Source organism: Abramis brama (assembly GCF_963993115.1).
Source record: "Abramis brama genome assembly, chromosome: 3".
In the NCBI taxonomy this organism is placed as follows: Eukaryota; Metazoa; Chordata; class Actinopteri; order Cypriniformes; family Leuciscidae; genus Abramis; species Abramis brama.
The window spans coordinates 51,902,511-51,923,654 of NC_139965.1; the positions used below are offsets into that span (position 1 = coordinate 51,902,511).

General features: G+C 35.9%; 1 protein-coding gene across 13 annotated transcripts in view; it reads right to left on the reverse strand.

Annotated features, from left to right (window-relative positions):
• LOC311078545 (adhesion G protein-coupled receptor L3) overlaps positions 1-21,144 on the reverse strand; it is a 311,310-nt gene that overhangs the window by 225,067 nt on the left and 65,099 nt on the right. For all 13 annotated transcript variants that reach the window (XM_084107416.1, XM_084107415.1, XM_084107412.1 and 10 more), the window contains one exon: positions 427-610. In XM_084107416.1, coding sequence (XP_083963542.1) covers positions 427-496 — 70 coding nt within the window. In that variant the 5' untranslated portion in view covers positions 497-610. The remainder of the gene's footprint in view (positions 1-426; positions 611-21,144) is intronic.

A 21,144-nucleotide genomic window follows, 5' to 3' on the forward strand; every position in this document is an offset into this window, starting at 1 on the left:
CCACTGCCTGAATCCTACTTCTGCTGTGCTCTTTTATTTTTCCCCAATCTATAATTACGTTACTCTCTGTAAGACCTTCTGTGGCCAAATATCCTCTAAAATGATGGCAGCACCTCTAATCGCCCATTATGGTCATTTTCTGTTCAAGGAAGAGGTACACTGGTTTTGCTGAATCAAATTTTTCTCCATTCCAAAAACCTAGTGAACTATATATATACAGTAATGGCCAAAAGTGATGTCCGGAAGGGATTTTTTTTAATGACCCTTCAAGTTTGATTGAACGATCCAAATATGAGAAAAATATTTTATATTATTTAATGAAGCACAAATCTCTAAACTTGGTTTATATCTTAAAGAAAAATGCATTAAAAAAAAGGAAATTGACTACATCAGTTATTAATATTTCAGTGGAAGTACAAGACTCACCTAGAGTTGCAGGCTCCAGCAGACTGGCCAATAACAGCACTTGTAAAACCCCCATGGCCCCACCCCTCATTCTGGATTGGCCGGTTTGTGTGTGGCTCCTCCCCTTCCAGCAGATTGGTTAGGTGACTATGTAGTTCACTCAAGATTCAGAGTGGTTCTTTTTGTTCAACAACTGTCAAACCACCTATGAACACAAAAAGAAGACAACACTTTTTTTAGTGGTCAACCGGCATGGATTTTTCAATAGAACAGATACACTGAAAACTTTGTTTACATAATATTCATGCAAATTCATTTAAGCATTGCCCTCAAAATTGACAACAGAAATATTTTATAAAAAAATTAAAGGCTGTCAGCAGATTTTGCAACTGGCACAAGGGACAAATAACACTTCACAGGCCAAAGCCAATCGTACAATCATAATCATTTGTAAGTTTTCCATCTAATATATATTTTTGGTTTTATTTAACAATTTGTAATATTTTTTGTTTTGGCTTTAGTTACCATTAACAACTGATTCAAATTAGCCAAGCATCAGCTGATTTATCACTTTAACATTACAGGTTATCAGTTATTTATTATGGTGCGCACATCAAGGCTTAAACATCTGAAATTAAACCACCATCAAGTAGCTGCTAAGTAAATGTACCATAATATATCATGGTACTGCCATTGTTTGTTTTTGGACAAACACCAATACAGTACATTATGTTAATCATTAAAGCAATAAAGTGCCATAAAGAACATGGTAATAATTCAGTGTTACATCATAGTACCACAGTAGTATTGTTTGATACCCTGATACCAGCACATAGTATGTTAATGTGTTAAATGTGTTAGTGTGATCTGATCTGCAACAACACAGTGTTTGACTTTTTTTCCCTGAAGAAGAGGGAGCAATTTCTCCGGATGGCTGATGACAGTGATGGAATGTCCAGGTCAAAGGTCACCTGACAAGGAAATTTTCACTCATCAAAAGAAAGAAAAAAAAAGAAAAAAGAAAAAACTCCTGCAAAAATATTCTCCTGCAGGCAGTAAAACAATAAATAACTCCACATGTCTATGTGGGAACTGATACTTGGAGTCCCATGATGCTTTGCAGCATTGCTTTAGTGTTAATTAGGAAATAACACCATAATGATCATAACAGGCATAACTCATATAAAGCACAAACATCAAGCCTTTTACAGATTCAAAGCCATGAGAAGGTGGATTGCGAGCCACATGACGTTAGATAAACCCCTGGTAACAAACAAGCTTTTCAACACCTCACTCTCCCTTTCTTACTCGCTCCTTTCCTTCCTGTGGAATCCCGTTGTTTTTGTGGCTCTTGAGATCTGGCCGATAAAGGATCCTGTGGAATGCCGGAGCGCTCGGCTCGCTGCACTGGATATGAATAGGTGCTGATGTTTACAGATTCTTCAGGCCTGAAATCTCCAAAGCACTTCTGGGCAAAACCAAACACTGGAGCACAGAGTTTCTACTGGACAACACACTACCATGACAGATATGACCCACAGAAAGACTGCTCAGCTTACTTGCCAATACACACTGCCCAGCTAAAAAAAAAAAGGAAGAAAAACAAAGGTTGCTTAAATAGGCAAATGCTTAAGAATCTATACTGGATCATTATTTCAGTGATTATTATGTTTCTAGCATGTTATATGTTTGGTAACAGTTCTTCTAAGCCTATCTGATGGAGTGTGTAGCTTTTCATTTCTTTAACAACCGTGTATGAAGACACGAGTATGGCCATATTCCAGGATGGCAATGTCAAGATTCATCAGGCTCAAATTGTGAAAGAATGGTTTGGAGGGAGCATGAAGAATCATTTTCACACATGAATTGAGTCCAGACCTTAAATTCAGTGAAAGTGATTGGGATGTGCTGGAGGAGACTTTACAGAGTGCTGGACTCTTGCATTGACAATACAAGATCTTGACCAAAAATTGATGCACCTCTTGATGTAAATAAATGTGCTGATTTAATCATTATGTGTCTTCTTCAAGCGATTTTTTTTTTTTTTTTTTTTTTTTTTGCCTGGGTAGTGTATACCCATTTATATAATATTATACATTTATTTTTAATATATAATATAGGCCTACATATTTTATTTCAGCTTTATTTAAATTACCAAAAAAATAATTGTAATAGTTATAGATTTAACAACATAGAGTTAGAGTTATAGTTAACAATAAAAGTTTAACAAAAAGTTTTAAATTTAATGTAATTTACTGTAACTATCAAGTAAAATATATTTTGAATACATGTAATTGTACAAATCTTTGTTCTGCATGACTTGTTGCACTATATTACCTCCACATAGTTTTTTTATTTTTATTATTAAATAAATAATAGATGAAGGGTTTTTTTTAATAAATAATATTTTAACAAAACCACTTCAGAATTTTTCAAATAAAAAATGACTAAACCTTAAATTAAAAATTAAAATGAAAGCTGAAATTCGATGTAATAATAAATAATATAAAAGTATATAACACTACAATAACACTGGTTTAAAGTCACCATTAAAAATCAAAATGGATGGAATATTGCAGTATTTATTATAAATGAATTATCTGTGCATTATTTGATTTTTTAAAATCTGTTATCTGTGCATTATCTTGTGGCGACATCTCTTCTCTTCTCTGATGATGTGTATACTTGCGTGAGGGCGGAGCAACCCGTCACTCACATGGGATCCACCAATAGCAAACCACAACCATCCAATCAATTTCTCATTAGCAAAATCAAGTAGGCTACCGCCCTATTTTTGTTCTTGTTCTAGAAGCCGTTTCACTCTGATATACATCACAATAGCGAATAAAAGACGATCACAACCTCCATTTCAGAAAGAGTTTACCACAAAAATAAAAAGTGAGTAGTCATTTACTCACCCTCATAACACTGTCACGTTTATGGTTTACTCATGCTTTTGTTGTCAGGGAAACAGTAGCATGCCTCATTCAAAATGTTGTGTTCACTGTTTTCAAGTCATATGTGTTTGGAACAACATGAGAATTAAAAAAATTTGGAACAAACTGTTCCTTTAGAATGTGTGATTTCACTTTCACCCATGACGCTGAATAAACTTGTCTGGTTGTTTTATGTGTGTGTGTAAAAAAGTCGCTGTGTGTGTGCATCTTCTCAGTAATGTGTGCAGAATGTGAGGAATCAGCCAATCAGAGCAGAGAAGGGCATCCTGGGAGAAGCAGGGGAGCAGGGGAGCAGGCGAGCAGGCGAGGGCTGAATCCCCAGAGTCAGCGCAATCGCTGGGCTTTTTTGAACCATGATTCCCTGTCGTCAGCGAGTGCATTTGGCTTGTTGCTCACCGACTCAACCACATCTGTCATGAACTTCCAGAAAGAAACAGGTCTGAATAAAGACACACACGCACACCATTATCATGTGCATATGTGACAGAGGGAGTTGTGAAGTCACATAGAGTATGTGAAAAACATGACACGTTTTAAACACTCATGCACACACAAACAAGTGGCAGCACATAGTCAGCTGTGGCTATGGGATCTGAAATGTGTTTCTCTACATCTATAAATGAGGGTGAGATTTTTCAGAAATTATCACGTGCTGTTACACCTTTCATGCAATTTTACCAAACTAAGTCGTTCTCACTCTCTCTCTCTCTCTTTCTCCAAAACAAAATCTCCACGTTTAACTAAATGGAATTTCCTTCCTTTGAGGATCAACGCAAATCTGGCGAAGGTATCAGGCCAGAAATACGCTCATTAGCTCAAACTAGTTTTGGATCTTTTTCAAATTAAAATTACCACAGGAAACATTTTAAGGTCACACACTCGCCAGTGTTAACATATGCTCTAACACTCACAAACGCAAACAAACTCTGGAGAGAGAACCGACTGCTGTGAATACGACCTCTTGGCACGCGCTACAGCTCCATTAGGCGCTAAACACACACTCACAACTAAACTACTAATTCACTGTAAAGAAAAAAAAAGTTGACCTAACTTAATAAAAATAAGGCAATCTATCACATTCAACTTAAGTTAAGTCAACTAATTTACTCCAATTAAAGTCAACTTAAATATGTTTGAACTTAAAAATGATTGTCAAGGCAACTAAAGATTGTTTAGCATTTAGCAATGCAAGGGGTCCTTGTTCTTTCCTCTTCTTTCATTCTGTTTGACTTTCAAAGCTATCTACATGATGCGAACAGTATTTGCCTCTTAAAACAAGAGGCAAACATTTTCCCTTGCTAGGCAAATAAACTGCGTACAAAAGTTGCAGTGAGATGCACATATACCTCAACGCAACACAAATCTCAAACATGGTGGTGATCAACAAATGTTAATTCAGTAAAAATATGAACTCTGAACCATATGACAGCAAAATAACAGTGACAACAACAGCTGCAGCATGAATTTAGCCAGTAAATGTATGATTTTATTCAAGCTGCAATGCATGCTGGGAACTGGCACAACATTGTTCAACGTTAACTTAATTTGGAAAGTTGGGACAACATTTGGATAAGCTTTAGACAAATACTTGAGAATTTAAAAAAGGCCAACAAACAACATGATTAGAGTATTCTTGTTTAGTTCACTCAAGATAATAAACTGACTCAGTTCAAGCTACCATATATTTTAAATATTTCTGTTTAGCTTTAATTAATAGCTTTAATGAATTGTTTTATATTGTTTAATTATATATATGAAACATATTTGAGCGAATAAGCTGAAATAAAATAAAATATTAGAACTGTCAGAGTTTCTGTCACTTCTGTTTGGGCTACATCTTGGGTTGGTGACAGAGCTCTAGCATTCCCGGTCTGTCATGCGTTGGGTATAGTCTGGTTTGTTGTGAGCACATGGCTTGTCATGTTTTTCCTTGTGCCATGTGCTCTCCTGTCAATTGTCTAGCCCCTCCCATCTTGTTACCTGATTATTGATTCATTTTCCCCACCTGCCTTTCTCGTTACCCTCTTTTGTTTGCTTCCTGTTTAGTCTCCCTGTGTTTGCAGTTCTGTGCTTGTTCGTTGTCTATGTTCCCTCGTGTTTCCAGTTTTGCCAAATGCCTGTCTTGTTTTCCCCCGCGGGGAGTTTTTGTTTGTAGTTTTGTTTTGTTTATTTTTATTACTTAATAAATAAAGATCCTTATTTCTCTGCACCTGAATCCTCGCTTCACCGTTTACCATTCCGTGACAAGAACATCACACACAAAATAAAAAAAAATATTTAACATCAAATATTAATGTTTTATTTTAGCTTCATTTCAATGACCAAAAATTATTTTTAACAGTTTTAGTTTTAGTTAATAACATCACTGTATTAAGCACACATGACAATTTGCTTTGTATTCATGTTGTTGTTTTTTTACCATTTTCAACAAAAAAGTTGAGGAGAAAGGTACTGACGATTCTCGGGACGATTTCAACCAGTGTCCCCCATCCCCACAACACCCCCACTGGAACTTCAATATTTTATCTTAACTAATACTTTAAAAGCACTACAACAAAATTACTGAACAAACTAAATGAAAACTGAAAATCTAAAAATAAAAATTAATTCGAAATGTTAGTATATACTGTAACACGTTTTTGGTCACTTTATGCTTTGTTGTCTGTGAAAAAGTAGCATGTCATGTCAGAAAAGTAAGCGGTTCTTGAACAGAAGCAGACTGTAAGCTGCTTGTTAAAGCCTACTGTAAATGCAACCACTCTCAGAGCTCTCGTAGTGTGGTTGGGAAATTATCAAATTCCAATAAATGGCACAAAGAGAAGTTTTTTCTCACCCACACATCTTTAAATGTGTGTTATCTGACCATCTATGTGTGTGTTTGTGTGTATGTAGGACAGAGTCCATATCATGATAACGATCAGGGTGTGTGTTGGTTTCCTCTTATAGTGAGCCGTGTGGAGCGACAAGAGCTTTCATTAGGATGATCTTCACTCACACAAACACACACTGAGAAACACAATCCTGCGACACAAACGTTATCTGATGGGAGTTGAATGTAATGCTTCCACCCCAATGAATAACCTGAATACCTCTCAATCCTTACAGTGTTTCAAAGGCAGCACACTATTGATAGGCTACTCCTCAAGCAGGCTGGTTATATAGTGATTTGAACACCAGTAAGCCTAAGCATTAAAGGGATTGTTCACACAAAAATGAAAGTTGTCATCATTTACTAATCCTTATGACTTGCTTACTCAACACACGCACACACGCACGCAAAATATAATAATATTGAATATCGTTGGTAACCAAACACTTTTGGTTTGGTCTGAATTGTGTTGTGCATGTGCAAAAACATCTGCAGAAAAAGTGAAAAATAAAAAGTTAACTAAAAAGTTTACAAAAAAGTAAAAAATTGCATTACTTAGTTACTTTTTATGGAAAATAATTTGTTAGTATACTTTTGCGCTGCAGGTTTTTTTTTGGTAAAACAACAACAACAAAAAAGTTAAATTTTTTGGCAAATATAGGCTAAAGGCCTTTTCACACCAAAAGTGAAATTAATAATCCTCAGACTGAAGCAAATGCAAATTCACTCCTGTACAGTAGAAGACGCAGCTCAAACAAAGCTTTTCCGCTGTGCTGCCATTCTGGATTGAAGTTCAACACTATAAATACTATAACCTAACCCTTACAGACATTTTCTGCATTTTTACTATTACATTTTGTAAATGCTATAATTTATTTTCATTCCATTTTTTACAAATGATGAGTTTTTGTCAGATTTATCTCACTTCTAGGTACAAATTTGTCCACAAAGTATTAAGCCCCTCTTTCTTGATATGACTAACACAAGCAATGTATTAAAGTGAATGTGTGTGAACCCTGATTTGAATGGCAGTGTGTGTCTAGAGGAATTGTTTTGACTTTTTATCCACAATGGAAAATCATGCAAAGTGAGGGAACACAATGCAAATCTGGTGTGTGTGTGTGTGTGTGTGTGTGTGTGTGTGTGTGTGTGTGTGTGTGTGTGTGTGTGTGTGTGTGTGTGTGTGTGTGTGTGTGTGTGTGTGTGTGTGTGTCCACTTTGTATTCTTGAGTAATGGCAAGTTTTCATTAGTTTTGGATCTCTAGATGAACTAAATTTGTATTTCCTGAATGAAACAGCAGTGCTTTATACAGAAGCTCTTTATATAAAGTTGGATTATATGAATTGGAATGGATTTATATAAAGTATGCCCAGTTTTATCCGCATAAATACAGTATACTCGTTTTTCATGTTTTTCATCTCACTTTATTAACCAATGACACAGATGGGTCTCGGTGTAATGTTTAAAATTGTTCTAAAGTGTGCATTTCCTGGATGTCCGAATCGTGAGAAACCAACGAGAAAACGTAAAAGTGCCTTACCAATGCCGCAAAATGAATGGCGTACCTTTCACACTTTCCCATCAAATGATCGTGAGTCTTAAGGTGTTGGAACAACATGAAGGTGAGTAATTACTGACAGAATTTTCATTTCTGGGTGAACTAACCCTTTAAGTAGCTGTATATAAAACCATTTGAAGTCTGTGGAATGTGTGTTTGTGTGCAAGTGCATGTGCGTGTGTGTGTTAATATTTGTCTTGAGTGTCCAAAATGTCCACGACTGCCAGTGCATGTGTGTGTGTGTGTTAATTTTTGTCTTGAGTGTCCAAAATGTCCACTGTCAACTGGGTCCCATTCCATAATTACACATTCTTAAAATATCAGTGCAGTGGCTAATTGGTGCGGCCAAAGTCATTCAGCCTGTGCGTGTGTACAAGCGTGTGTGTGTGTGTGTGTGTGTGTGTGTGTGTGTGTGTGTGTGTTCTGAACAATCAGTGATGTTAATTTGTCTGGTTATGGATGCGGTTCCCTTGCAGGCTGTGTCCGAAACGTGAAAAAACTGCCATACTTCTCAGGCAGTCTACAGGGATGTTAAGGCATCAGGGCTGAATCCAATGTTTGTGTAACATTCTGCCTTTGGAAATGGCTTCAAACTGGTCTGTTTTTGAAGGCAAATTTGCAGCTTCCATCTATGATCATTATGTTTTTATATTACAGTCAAGTTTTAAAACCCTGTTTGTTATTTGGCATGACATCATGTTTGTGCTCTCCAGCCAGACCTTTTCTGGACCTTGCCAAACTTTAATAATCCTAATCACAGTATAAAGGGTGTTTATTTTTATTTTTCATGTTAGCATGTTACTTGCAATAAAAAGTGCTCAAATCGAATAATTGCCCAGAAAAAAATGCACCCCTGCATGATTGTTTTGGTTATCTGGCCCATTCGCAGTTGAATAGTCCAGCCATAGAATGCATAAACAACTACTTCAGAAAATGTTTTGTAGTCTGACAGTAGTTCAGCTATTTTCATAAAGCCACCGCTTTTCCAGAAACAAGATACTTTTCCAAAGACCAAACATCGCGTCACGTTTTAACCCTGTAAAGCCTGACATATGAAATAGCAGTCAGAAAAAGACATGCAGTATAAATATAGCATTTTATTGAACCTTAAAAATCCAAAAAAAGTTCTATTTCTGACGTACTTCAAGCACTCGCACTACTTCTGACACGAAGAACATCGTTGCTTTGCCGAGTCCAGTGTAGACAGTGTCATACAGTAGGCTTTTTAGGGTTAATATTGGATGTTGTGCACACAGCTTCAAGTAAACAGATGCAATAAACATACTTTCCTAAATGTTCTCTCTCAAATGACAATGGAAATTCGGATTCATTTTAGTGAATTGGTTCATTTGGACAGTCATCAGGGGTTACATCCCATTGTGTAACCCGCTGACCCTGACATTTAAACCTCGCAGTGGTGGACATTTGGTGTCCTTCGTCCCGACACACATCTTTCTATGACCGGATTTGTCCTCGGGGGGGCCAAAGCAATATCACCTTGTCCTGATGGACAGATTGAGCAATAAACTCTCCACCCTATGATTCATACAAGCACCAAACAACAGAATGAGCTCTGGGATGCAGCCACCGAGACGAGATGAACAGATGGAGGAAGAGAGGTGTGTTGAAGAATGAACAGCAGCTGATCCCGCATCACATGATCAGAGCTCACACCATTGGATGCTGGCAGTGATTGAAGGACTCAGTGGCCAATCAGACGTCCCACGTGGAGGACCATATTGTGCCCTCAGCGGGAGGAATGCAGCTAGATTAACTGTGCCCAGATCAACAGTGTGTGTGTGTGTAGAACTGTAAAACTCTGCATGGATTTGTCTTTCGGTCCCTCAGCACGCGTCTTTTGTCCGAATATGTGCACAGAGATCAAACAACAACAAAATCCATTGTGTGTGCAGAGCGTGTGTGTATGAATCACTTTTCTTTTTGACTTCAACTGAGGCAGATTCATTAGAGAAGATTCATTCAAATCAAATTATAGTGTATTGCTATTTAAATGGTGTTCTGGACCAACCCGATCTCACGGCAATTCGTATGAATTTTATGAGGCGACCTCACTCGTACGAATTCGTAAGATTTTCGCTAAACCGTACATATTTTGCGAGTTTCCCAATTTGTATGAATGACCTACACCTGACACCGCGGCTAAACCTACCCATCACTGGGATTTAGACAAATTGCACAAATTCGTACGAGTGAGTTAGCGTTGTCCGGACAGTGCTATTATTGTTTAGTTATTATTATTAAATCTTAAACTCAACTCAATTCAACTCAGCAGCTCAACATTATTTATTTAGCACCATTAAAAACAAAAACAAAATGTAGGTGCTGTACATATCAAGTACCATCAACAATTAGCACCATGCACAACATAATTTACAACACCGAACAAATCAGACACAGCACAAAAGTTGAGTTCAGTTAAGTTGAAGTGGAAGTAAATAAAAGTGTAGAAATACAAAATCTTGATTGATCAAGAAAATCAAGAATTTCAGTAACACTTTAGAATACTGTTCTGTCATTAATGAATTAATGTCCACAACAATATTTTCAGTAATTACTAGGGAGTTATCATGCTTTTCACTTTAGAATACTGATACAAATAATTAGTTATTCCTCCAGAAGGATTTGGTAATACTTGAGTCATTACTAGTGGGTTACCATGACCTTCACTTTAGAATTAATTATACATTATGCATTATTCATGTTAATTATGAACCTGTAAATAGTTGTTCTTAGTAGTCCTCTGGGAGGTATAAAAAAAAGTAGTTATTGATTAGCTAATAGTGAACATTCGACTAAGTGCTATCACTTACTAATTAATTAATCAGAGTTTCTTGTTAGTAAATGGTAGTTACTAGAGTGTTAATAATGCGTTACATTTGTTCCTGTGTAGTTATTCATTAATGATGGAAAAGGAATGGATGGAATTCTAAAGTGTTACCAGAATTTCTAATGATACAAAATTTCTAGAAAGAAAGAAAGAAAGAAAGAAAGAAAGAAAGAAAGAAAGAAAGAAAGAAAGAAAGAAAGAAAGAAAGGAAAAGATGAATGTATGAGTATGGTCGAATGTAGGATGCACAAAGTAAGAGGCAGAAAAAACTAATTTCTCCTGTAAAGGAATCAAAACTAAATTTGCAGAGTGTGAGTGCCTCATATTTCGTCTTTGTTATAACATATCGCTAGAGTATCAACAACAGATTATTTTGCTTGATTGTCTTTCTGTGTGTGTGTGTGTGTGTGTGTGTGTGTGTGTGTGTGCGTGCGTGCGTGCTCGCGTGTGTGTGTGTGTGCGTGCGTGTGTGTGTGCGTGCGTGTGTGCGCGTGTGCACAGCATTTACGCTAATTGGAAGTTGGATTGTTTTTAATAATGTTATTACAGGAATCTACATTTGTCGGAATTACCTTTCTTGTGGAGACCATTAAAACCTCAGTTATTTTATTCACACCAACACTCAGACAGACACACACACACACACACACACATGTTGGGTTTCCATGTTTTGTGGGGACTTTACATGGACATAATGATTTTTATACTGTGCAAACTGTATATTCAACCCCCCAAACCTACCCATCACAGAAAATGTTCTGCATTTTTACATTTTCAAAAAAGATCATTCTGTATGATTTATAAGCTTGTTTCCTCATGGGGATCAAAAATTGTCCACACAAGGGCCAGGATTTTGCATATTGCCATCTTTGTGGGGACATTTTTGTCCCCATAACAGGGTTTACCAGGACACACACACAGATTGGGTTTCCATGTTTACGGGGATATTCCATAGACATAATGGTTTTTATACTATATTCTCTCCACTTACACTAACCCTATCCCTAAACCTACACATCACAGAAAACCTTCTGCTATTTTAGATTTTCAAAAAGATCATTCTGTACGAATTATAAGATTGTTTCCTCATGCGGACCAAAAAAGCAACTGGAATGAACTAATTTAACTAACGCAATTAACTAAGCATAACTATTAATAGGCGCTTGTTTGTTTACTGAAGTCGACATGAAACGGCATTTGAAACTCATTTTTATTTCCAGATCATGATGCATTTCACACTTAAACAGGATGATTAACAAGAAGAAAATGAAGGGTGGGACTTGATTTCACAAATTTCATGCCAGACTGCCATTATGTCACGGCAAGTTATCAGAAACACTGCATTGCACTTACAACAGTAGCCTAAAATAGTGCTTAAATTGATATTTGGCCACTGGTTAACCTTTCTCTACGTCCGCAGAAAGGAAATTTGTTTCAGAGGTAGAGCAAGTGATTATATTTTGATGAAAGATTACCGAGACATAATCTTTTTATACTGTAACATGCAATGAATCGTGTGCAATAAGACCAGCAAAATATCAAGAATGTACATTTGGCAAATATTAGATTTAACGTGGGCTTAGATTTATTTCTGTATTTATTGTTTTATCAATATGCAAATTAACACTTTACAATTTGGGTGCACTAATAATAACGCACAGACTAATGCACAGGTAATTATGGGTTAATGTATGACTCATGAAGAACTAAACAATTCATTAATGATTGCTGCATCAGTGACTAATAAAGAGTCTATCTCATTAATAGATTAAGTACTATATGAATTGCTATTAATTAAATGTGTCATCATGTATTCATTCCTAACAACATACAGTATTCACTAATAATGTAATTGAATGTGTTAATTACCACAATGGGTCTAAGCCGTGCATTTTAACTTAATTGTCTGCTTTAATTATTCATTGTTATGACTTTACTTGTTGAATCACATGACTATTAACTCATTATTAAGTAATATATTATCTTTGTTTATATATAAAATGATTAGTGAGTGTTGTGCATTTGGTTTGGGGTTTTAACACGAACAAACAGGCAATACAAATAATTCCCGGCTGTTTGTAAAATCGCAGAATTATGAGGCAACAATACAGTCAATTCTTTGAATCACCAACTGATGAGATCATGAAGTTAGCTTTTCCCTGCGCTGCCGTGCAACGGTTTTCAACCATTGTGATTCCATCTAAAGGGAAAAATATTCTGTGGACAACGACTGAAGAAAGTACAGCCATTAATCACAGCGAGAGAGAGAGAATGGAGAGGGAGTGAAATTCATAATGAAGGAACGCATTGTCTATTGTTCTGTATATTCAAGAGCCAATGAGATGCTTTCTAATTGCAAATGCATCAAATTAATAATGAAAATGAAACATTTTTAGTAAATAGTCTCAAAACTAACCAGCAACATTTACATTTCTGTTTAGTAAAGAAATCATGTGTTTCACATTTAAATCCAGGCAGCACGTATTAAACTGAGAAATACGGAAGCTCGTTTCCGTCATGGAATAATAAATAATAAAAAAAAAAGGTAATTGCAACTCTCACAATTCTGACTTTTTACCTCGCAATTGCAAGTTTATATCTCACAATTCTGAGAAAAAAAGTCACAATTGTGAGATAAAGCCACTAGTTGACAGCATATTAAATTGGAATAAGAGAAAGTACTTTTAATAAAAAAAAAGGACACTGATCGCTCCCATTTTAAATCAACAAAGACGTCGACTTACAAGCCAACTACATGGATTACAATGGGACTGCTCTGGATTTGTTGCATCATTGTATGCCATTTGCTTCCAGTCTAGACATGGTATACAATATGAGAAGATCTGTGATTGGTCCGTGTCAAATTACAGCCAATCAGAGTTATGGTGCTGTGAAAAATTCCGGAAGTCATGGAAATTGAAAGTTGGTCTTGAACGATGCAGGACTCGGAAAAGGCGATAGATTAACAGTACAAGGAGGAGAGGCGTACTTCAGAAGGAGTTATTTTACCTGCATATATCCACAAACAAACACACACTAACAGAAAAGCACCATATCTCTTATTCGATTTCTTTCTCTCTTATCTGTCCTCTCTCTCTCTCTCGCTCTCTCCGTCTGTCCTTTGATGGTCTGTTGGGAATGCAGCCCTCTGCCTGAATAACTTCTCCTCCATTCAAATTCAAAGCGATCCATGGCTGAATGCGGCTCCCTTTTCACAGGGGCTTTTTATTGAGTAATATTTTCATCTTTTCATCTATGGGAAGATTGTAAATCTCACGCCTTCAGAGTGAGAAGAGAGACGGGCAACAGCGTATAAACCCTCTATCCTGTTCGAGCTCACGCACGGCAGATGCATAATAAGACATGCAGAAATGCTCATAAACTTATAAACAACTTTTCTCTCAGTCGGATCTCTAGAGAGATGTGTGTGTGTGCGCGTGTTTATGCTAAAATTTGAAATGGCCAGGGCCGTTTTTCAAAAACTGATGACAGTCATGCATAAATTATGCAAAACTTTGTCCTTGTGCCAAGTAACACATCTATGGAATAATGATCGAACTGATTTTGGTGGACCAGAAGAAACGGAAACAGCAGAAAAGATCCCAGCATCCTTTGCTCTCGCCGAACATTTTGAACAGGTGAACAAAATAGCGGATGTTGATTGAAACCATGAAGCGCCACCATAAAAGTAGTGTATTGTCATTTATTTAGTAAATTTTTTTTTTTTACCTTGACAGTAGGGCTGCATGACTAATCAAAATAAAACTGAAATCGCAATATGGCTTAGGCGATTTAGGATGCTCTGAATTTGGGTCGCTATAACATGAATTTGTGAACGCAACATGCATCATCCATCTTCCCAAACTTGTAATAAGAAGCGCTTATCAACACAAAGAGAAGTTATAAGCTTTATTCTCTCAAAATAAAAGTTCAATGGTTTAAAGTTTGAAAATGAAGAAATTAAGATAAATAATAGTATTGAAATCTTGTGGTTGTAATGTAAAATAAAAATGATTAATATATTATATTATGATTATATATATTTTTCTTAAAAATATATATATTTTACAGTGGAAAATTGAATAGTAATATTTCTTATTTTGTTTATATTTAATATTGTTTATATATTATTATTAGTGTTGTAAAATCGATTTACTAGTGATTAATCACATCGGACATAAAAGTTTGTGTATGTATATATATTCTTAGATGGAAAATCCAGCTAAGTCCATGTGTGATCATAAGTGGAACCTCATAAGTGGAAGTGGCATTTAGAGGTTACTGCCAACGAACCGGTATTTCTGAATGGGCTGAGGCTGGGATGTGGCAGGTTTGAAGTGAAAGTATTTGATGTACGTATACTATGTGCGGAGAGCATTCGTTCAATGTCGTTATCTCATTTTTGACTGAGGTTGCGTCTAAAGTCTTCATACACACACACACACAGTATATGACGTTATGTTAGATGTGATTAATCGCGATGAATCTATTTCACAGCACTCATTATTATTATTATTATTATTCCTTTTTTTTATATAGCCAATTTGATATAAAAAAATCTAAATTTTGGCCCCAAAAACAAGCACAGCTAATTTTTGTTTGTTTGTAAGTCACATTTTAAAAGTCACAATAACATTTTTTTTTTTTATCAGAAAATCACAATAAGATTTTTACCCCTAATTCATGCAGCCCTCCAAGACAATATAAATCACCTTTGCTTTTATTGAATTAAAAATAACAGCTCAAAATGTCCTCCTTATGTGTTCCACAAATGAAAGTCATACAGGTTTGTAGCGGCGTGAGAGTAACAATTTACATTTTTAGGTGAACTATTCCTTTAAAAGCTTTGAGGAACTGCAATAAGAAAGATTTTCTCAACTTTTCTGAACAGCCCAATTAAAACGTACCCACAGCGCCATTCTCAACCTCCATCCAGCAACCTAATCGAGACCATTCCTGCCTTGTTCCTGCTGATGTTGGCAGCTCATTAAACCTGTGGCCTGAACACATCACTGTGCACCAGATTGTTACAGATGTGTGTTTCCTAGCAGGGTAATATTATTCTACGAGACATGTTAACAACCAGACGGAGCCATTCTACTGTATTTCCGCTTTATGCTAAACAGTGAAGGCTAAAGTTCAGAGAGCAAAGCGTCACTTAGTAGAGTTTGGTTAAACAGAGACTGTTCAACACCATAAAACCGCTCAGTCTCAGTTGACATTTTAAACAAAATCATGAGGTAACCTTTATGTGTCTTTCGAGGTGAATGCGTTTAGCGTTTCTGAGAAGAACTGGTCAGTGATTGACTAACATTTCCAAGTTGAAGCAAATAGCTCAAATTACTCGTTTTTCAGAGTCAACACTTCTGCCATGCATTTCAAAACATTTGCATCAAATATGACATTTCGAAAGATGCATTAAAGCTGCATAATTTATACTATGTTAAAACAACTTCTCCTATCCCTGTTTAATGTGCGAGGAAAGATAAAAGTATAGCTGTGAACTGGTTGACTTTCTGAACTCATCTTGAAATCAAAGATCAAGGACCTTTAAGTAACATTTCCAAGTTGAAATAAAGATGCACTTTTTATAATTAAAAATTAATTAATATATTATAATGAATTAACTAATTTCATAATTACTTCTATTTTATTTGAAATATGGTTAAAGAGTACTGCAGAATGTACTGGCAAGTATTTATGCTAAACTAAAACATACTTTAATGTCATTTCTATTGAAACGTGTATGTCATGTATTTAAATATATTTGTTATTACACATTTGTAATAATGCAATTTAGTAAAATAGATAAACTGAAAATACAATATTGATTAACGCACTATAGTTAAAATTATAAATCAAGTACTTTACATGTGCTTTAGAATGTTAGTAAACACATCAAAATAAGTACTTTTTAAAAGGTTGACCAATAATTATTAAAACAGTACAAAGTACTTAATTACACTTAAGTGGCCTTTTATGTTATTAATATTATATTATCTGCAAGTACATTTTTTTATTATTATTTATTTAAGATTTGACATGCAAATTTAATAGAATTAAGCAGACGACTTCTTTTTTTACAAGAGACCCTAGCAACCACATGGCAACATGCCAAAATCTCAACATCCCAGAATTAAAATGTTGGTAATTAAACCCAACGCTGTAAGGAGAAATTGGGCAGGGAAGTCATTTTTCCATGCCGTTTCAAATGAATAAGATCATTTGAGGTTTACATGATCTCACATGATCTGAGTCTAACTGCCCAAACACACACACACTCACACACACACACACACACACCACCTGCCAAAGACAGTCAGTCTTCTCAGGTTGATTTGCCATGCAAATATAATCTCTTTAGTATTAAGAGCGCTTGAGGAGACACGGGCCAACCAACAGCCTGGTCTGATTGTGTCCTTATGAACATGTTATTTCTCCTTCAAGGCTCATGAGATCTCAGTCATGTTTGTATGATACCAGGATAAATAAAATACGTTTATTTTACAATTTACACAAAATAATAAATAAAATAAAAAAATAAAAAAAAAAAATATATATATATATATATATATATATATATATATACACACACTATTTCAGTCTTTCTACTTGAACATTTCACATTTAATGCAATGTGTTACTTGCTGTTTCTTGTAATTATTTGTGAAATTTACAAGCAATTTCTAAGTGTGATTTGTCTTTCCTATGTGTGTGTGAGGGGAAAGAGTGGGCGTTAATCTCGTTAAGGTGATCTGATCCTTGTTTAAAAGATCTAGGCTAATTGAATTGAAACAAAACCCATCGCTATGGAAACTCCGTGGAGACTCCATTGAGGTGCTATGAGATCTGAGAGACGAGCTCCACTTTCATGAGACGAGAACGAGAGAGACTCGTGGTCTCTAGTGTGAGCAGATGCTGCAGCTCAATTAAACTCTCTCAATCACTCACACCACTAACATCAACAAAACAATCAACAAGACAAGGCCACGTTCTGTTGCCCGTCTTTCTATCGGTCTCTCTCTCTCTCTCTCTCTCTCTCTCTCTCTCTCTCTCTCTCTCTCTCTCTCTCTCTCAAGCAGGTGTAAATGAGAGCCATGTGTGAAAGCTGCAGGTGTAAAACATCTGAATCTTCCAGGAGATTGTTGACATTAATTAACCATTGGAAAACAATTAACATCACAGGTATACAGTTGCTCACTCCATCCATCTTTCAATGCTTTCTTCTCGCTCTCTCTTAAATGAAATGATGGGTTGAACTCAGCGGAACCCGATCTGGCTGTTGGTGCCCCGTAACAAAGGGCTGAAACTGATCTTACTCTCACACACGCACAGATTAAGCTCATCTGGTGTGTGTTACACAGGCGTGTCTCATTACAGCAAACAGTTAAATAAGGATAAAGTTAAGCCAGCTACTGACAGACATCTCTGCAACTGACATACAATCTCTGTACCAAAACCTAGTGAGCTTCCTTAAGCGAGTCTTCAGCAATACCCACCTTTCAATCAAATAACACCAAAGCCTGTTAAAAAAATTTTTAAAAAAGGATGTTCTTAATGAAGAATTTTTCAAGAATTGCATTTAGGAACATTCTTACGAGCTTCTTAGAATTTATTTTTAAAATTTTCTTAGCTTCTTTCTTAAGAAGATTTTTGTGAATCCGGTCCTTGGTTACTTAGATTAATATAGAAAACTGAGGAATTATTATTATATTAGTGTTTTATCCCATTTTACTATGAAGTTTAAAGGACATTCAAAAGTAGAAACCTATTCTTAACTTCATACATTTAGTTGACATTTCTTGCACTTTAAGATCGCTTAAAGAAAACTTACAGGTACACTTGCACTATAAAAGGTAGTGTACTTCAAAGAGTGTACTTCAAAGTTCACTTTAATAAACTAAAAAGTGGGCTAGAAGTATATAACAGTATACCTATAAGACCAGTTGTAGTATAGTGTACAGTGTAGTTGCAATACAAAAGAAAAAAACTTAATGTTGCAAAATAGTGTAAACTAGTACTCAAAGTTTACTACTGTTACACTTAAAAGTATACATTTGTAAACTAATAATAATAATAATAATAATAATAATTCATTACATTTATTATGCCAATGTGCAGCATCCACCTGGACGATGCGACGGCAGCCATATTGCGCCAGAACGCCCAGCACACACCAGCTTATTGGTGGAGAGGAGACAGAGTGATGAAGCCATGATTAGGAGGCCATGATGGACAGAGGCCAACGGGCAAATTTGGCCAGAATGCCGGGGTTAAACTCCTACTCTTTCGAAGGACATGCTGGGATTTTTAATGACCACAGAGAGTCAGGACCTCGGTTTAACATCTCATCCGTAGTAACAAGTAGTAACTAACTAAGTAACAAAACTAGCAAGTGGGCCAGTTTAGTGCCAATTTGTATTGAAATAGTACTTACTATTGAAGTATATATTGATATATAGTACACATAAAAGTATACTTTTGTAAACTAAAACGTGGCCCAATTTAGTACCAATGATTATTGAAATAGTACACTTACATGTAGAGTCGTCAAAAAGTACCGACTGTCAGCGGACCGGTCCTACTTTCAAATGCTCCCGTCTGTATCTGTGTAAGAGCTCAGTGAAGAGCGTCATTGATGTATATTTACAAGATGTATTTGAAGCGCTGATCATTGTAGCCAATCACAGACATATTCGATGAGCGTGTGAGTACAATGGGCAATCAGAGGTGTTTACGATTCCGCTCAACAGCGCTCAAAGCGTCACATTTTTTTAATTTTCGTACCGACTTGGTACCGAAGTTGGTACTTTTTGACAACTCTACTTACATGTATATTTTTGTAAAGTAAAAAGTGGGTCAATTTAGTCGTATTATTAGTATAATAGAATACTACTAGTAGGCTACATTTAAGTATACTTACTACATAAAGTATACTTGGAAAATATACAGCACTGAACATTTTTAAGCTTATTTAAATAACATTTTCTAAGGGATTAATACTAGCATTTTAAGGATAAAAAATTGTCACATTTGTGAAAAAAAATTAAAATGAGACGATTTTAAATGTCAAAACAAGTCATTGTGGGCGTCAGTCGGGAAAGATTTGTGTACATCCATGTGTAAGTGTGACAAACATAGCGGGGCTGTCCGATTTGCCAAAAGAACAACTGAACAAAATGAAAGTTTATATATATATATATATATATAAACTTGCCTATTTTAATATATATATATATATATATATATATATATATATATATATATATATAAATAAATGTGTGAATGAATAATGGCTTTCTAAAAACATTGAAAAACATGATTAGTTATTGTTTAACATAGAATACATAACTGTAGGGTTGAATCAATTGGGAACATTTGTTTGTAGTTAAAAGCTAACCTAAGAAATTATGCTCTCAATAAACTAAGGTACTTCTGAACAGAATGGTTGTTCTACAATACTGAAATTTGTCAACTAAAAAATGTAATTTGGGTCCTTGATGTTTAATTTTATGTGACTTTTTTAATGTCTAGAGCCCTGATTCAGCCACAGACAGTTATTTTGGGAGAGAGCAACAATCTCTGCCTTCAGACCTTGAAGACAGTATCAAAATGTTATCACACTGTTATTATAAAGCAGGAAGTCTGAGGATTGTGGGTTGTAAGTCTGTTTTTCTCAAGGTAACACACAGGCCTCACATCTAATCCTATCGAAAGCACTCATGGATTTTACAAACATGTTCAAGATTATCTGTGTGTGTGCTGAACAACACCCTTTGAGTACACTAAACAAATCTCCCATGTGACTACATCTGTCTGTGTCTGTGTGTGTGTGTGTGTGTGTGTGTGTGTGTGTGTGTGTGTGTGTGTGTGTGTTTAAACTATTGCAACACTCTCCACCTGCAAGACCAAATGCCCAGACATGACTAACATGGTGTAAATCTTCTGACCTCAGTCCAATCTCACACACCTCAAACAAGAGCAAACCCTTATCAGAGTTTGCCTGGCTATGTGTTTGAGAAACAATTCAGGGTGAGACAAGGACAAGAATAAGGCCTCAGGGTCGGGTTATGATCTTTTACATCTGGATTACACTTACTCTGAGTTGAACTTTGAACCTTTGATCTGCCATTCAGACCTTTAACCATTAAACTAGCAGCAGAGAAACATTAACAGAGTTCAGAAAAGACTAACACCCGATTTAAGCAATGAGTTCCTGTGTGGACGTGGAGTATTGTGAACGTAGTCATATCTAAAGGTCGTTGATGTGCAATAGAGCAACTATATAGCACAGACTCAAGTGCCTGAAAAAGAAGTGCACTTAATTGTATTGAATGTGAACTTCAAATCTTAAAAAATATATTTTTGAAGTAACTGTATATGCAGTTAATAATAATAAAATGAAGGCCACCTGAGTGTACATAAAGAGACTACAATTTCATTCCTGTGTTTCTTCCGAAGTGAGCCGAGCCGAGGCGAGCCGAGTCGAGTTGGTACTGGTAATGG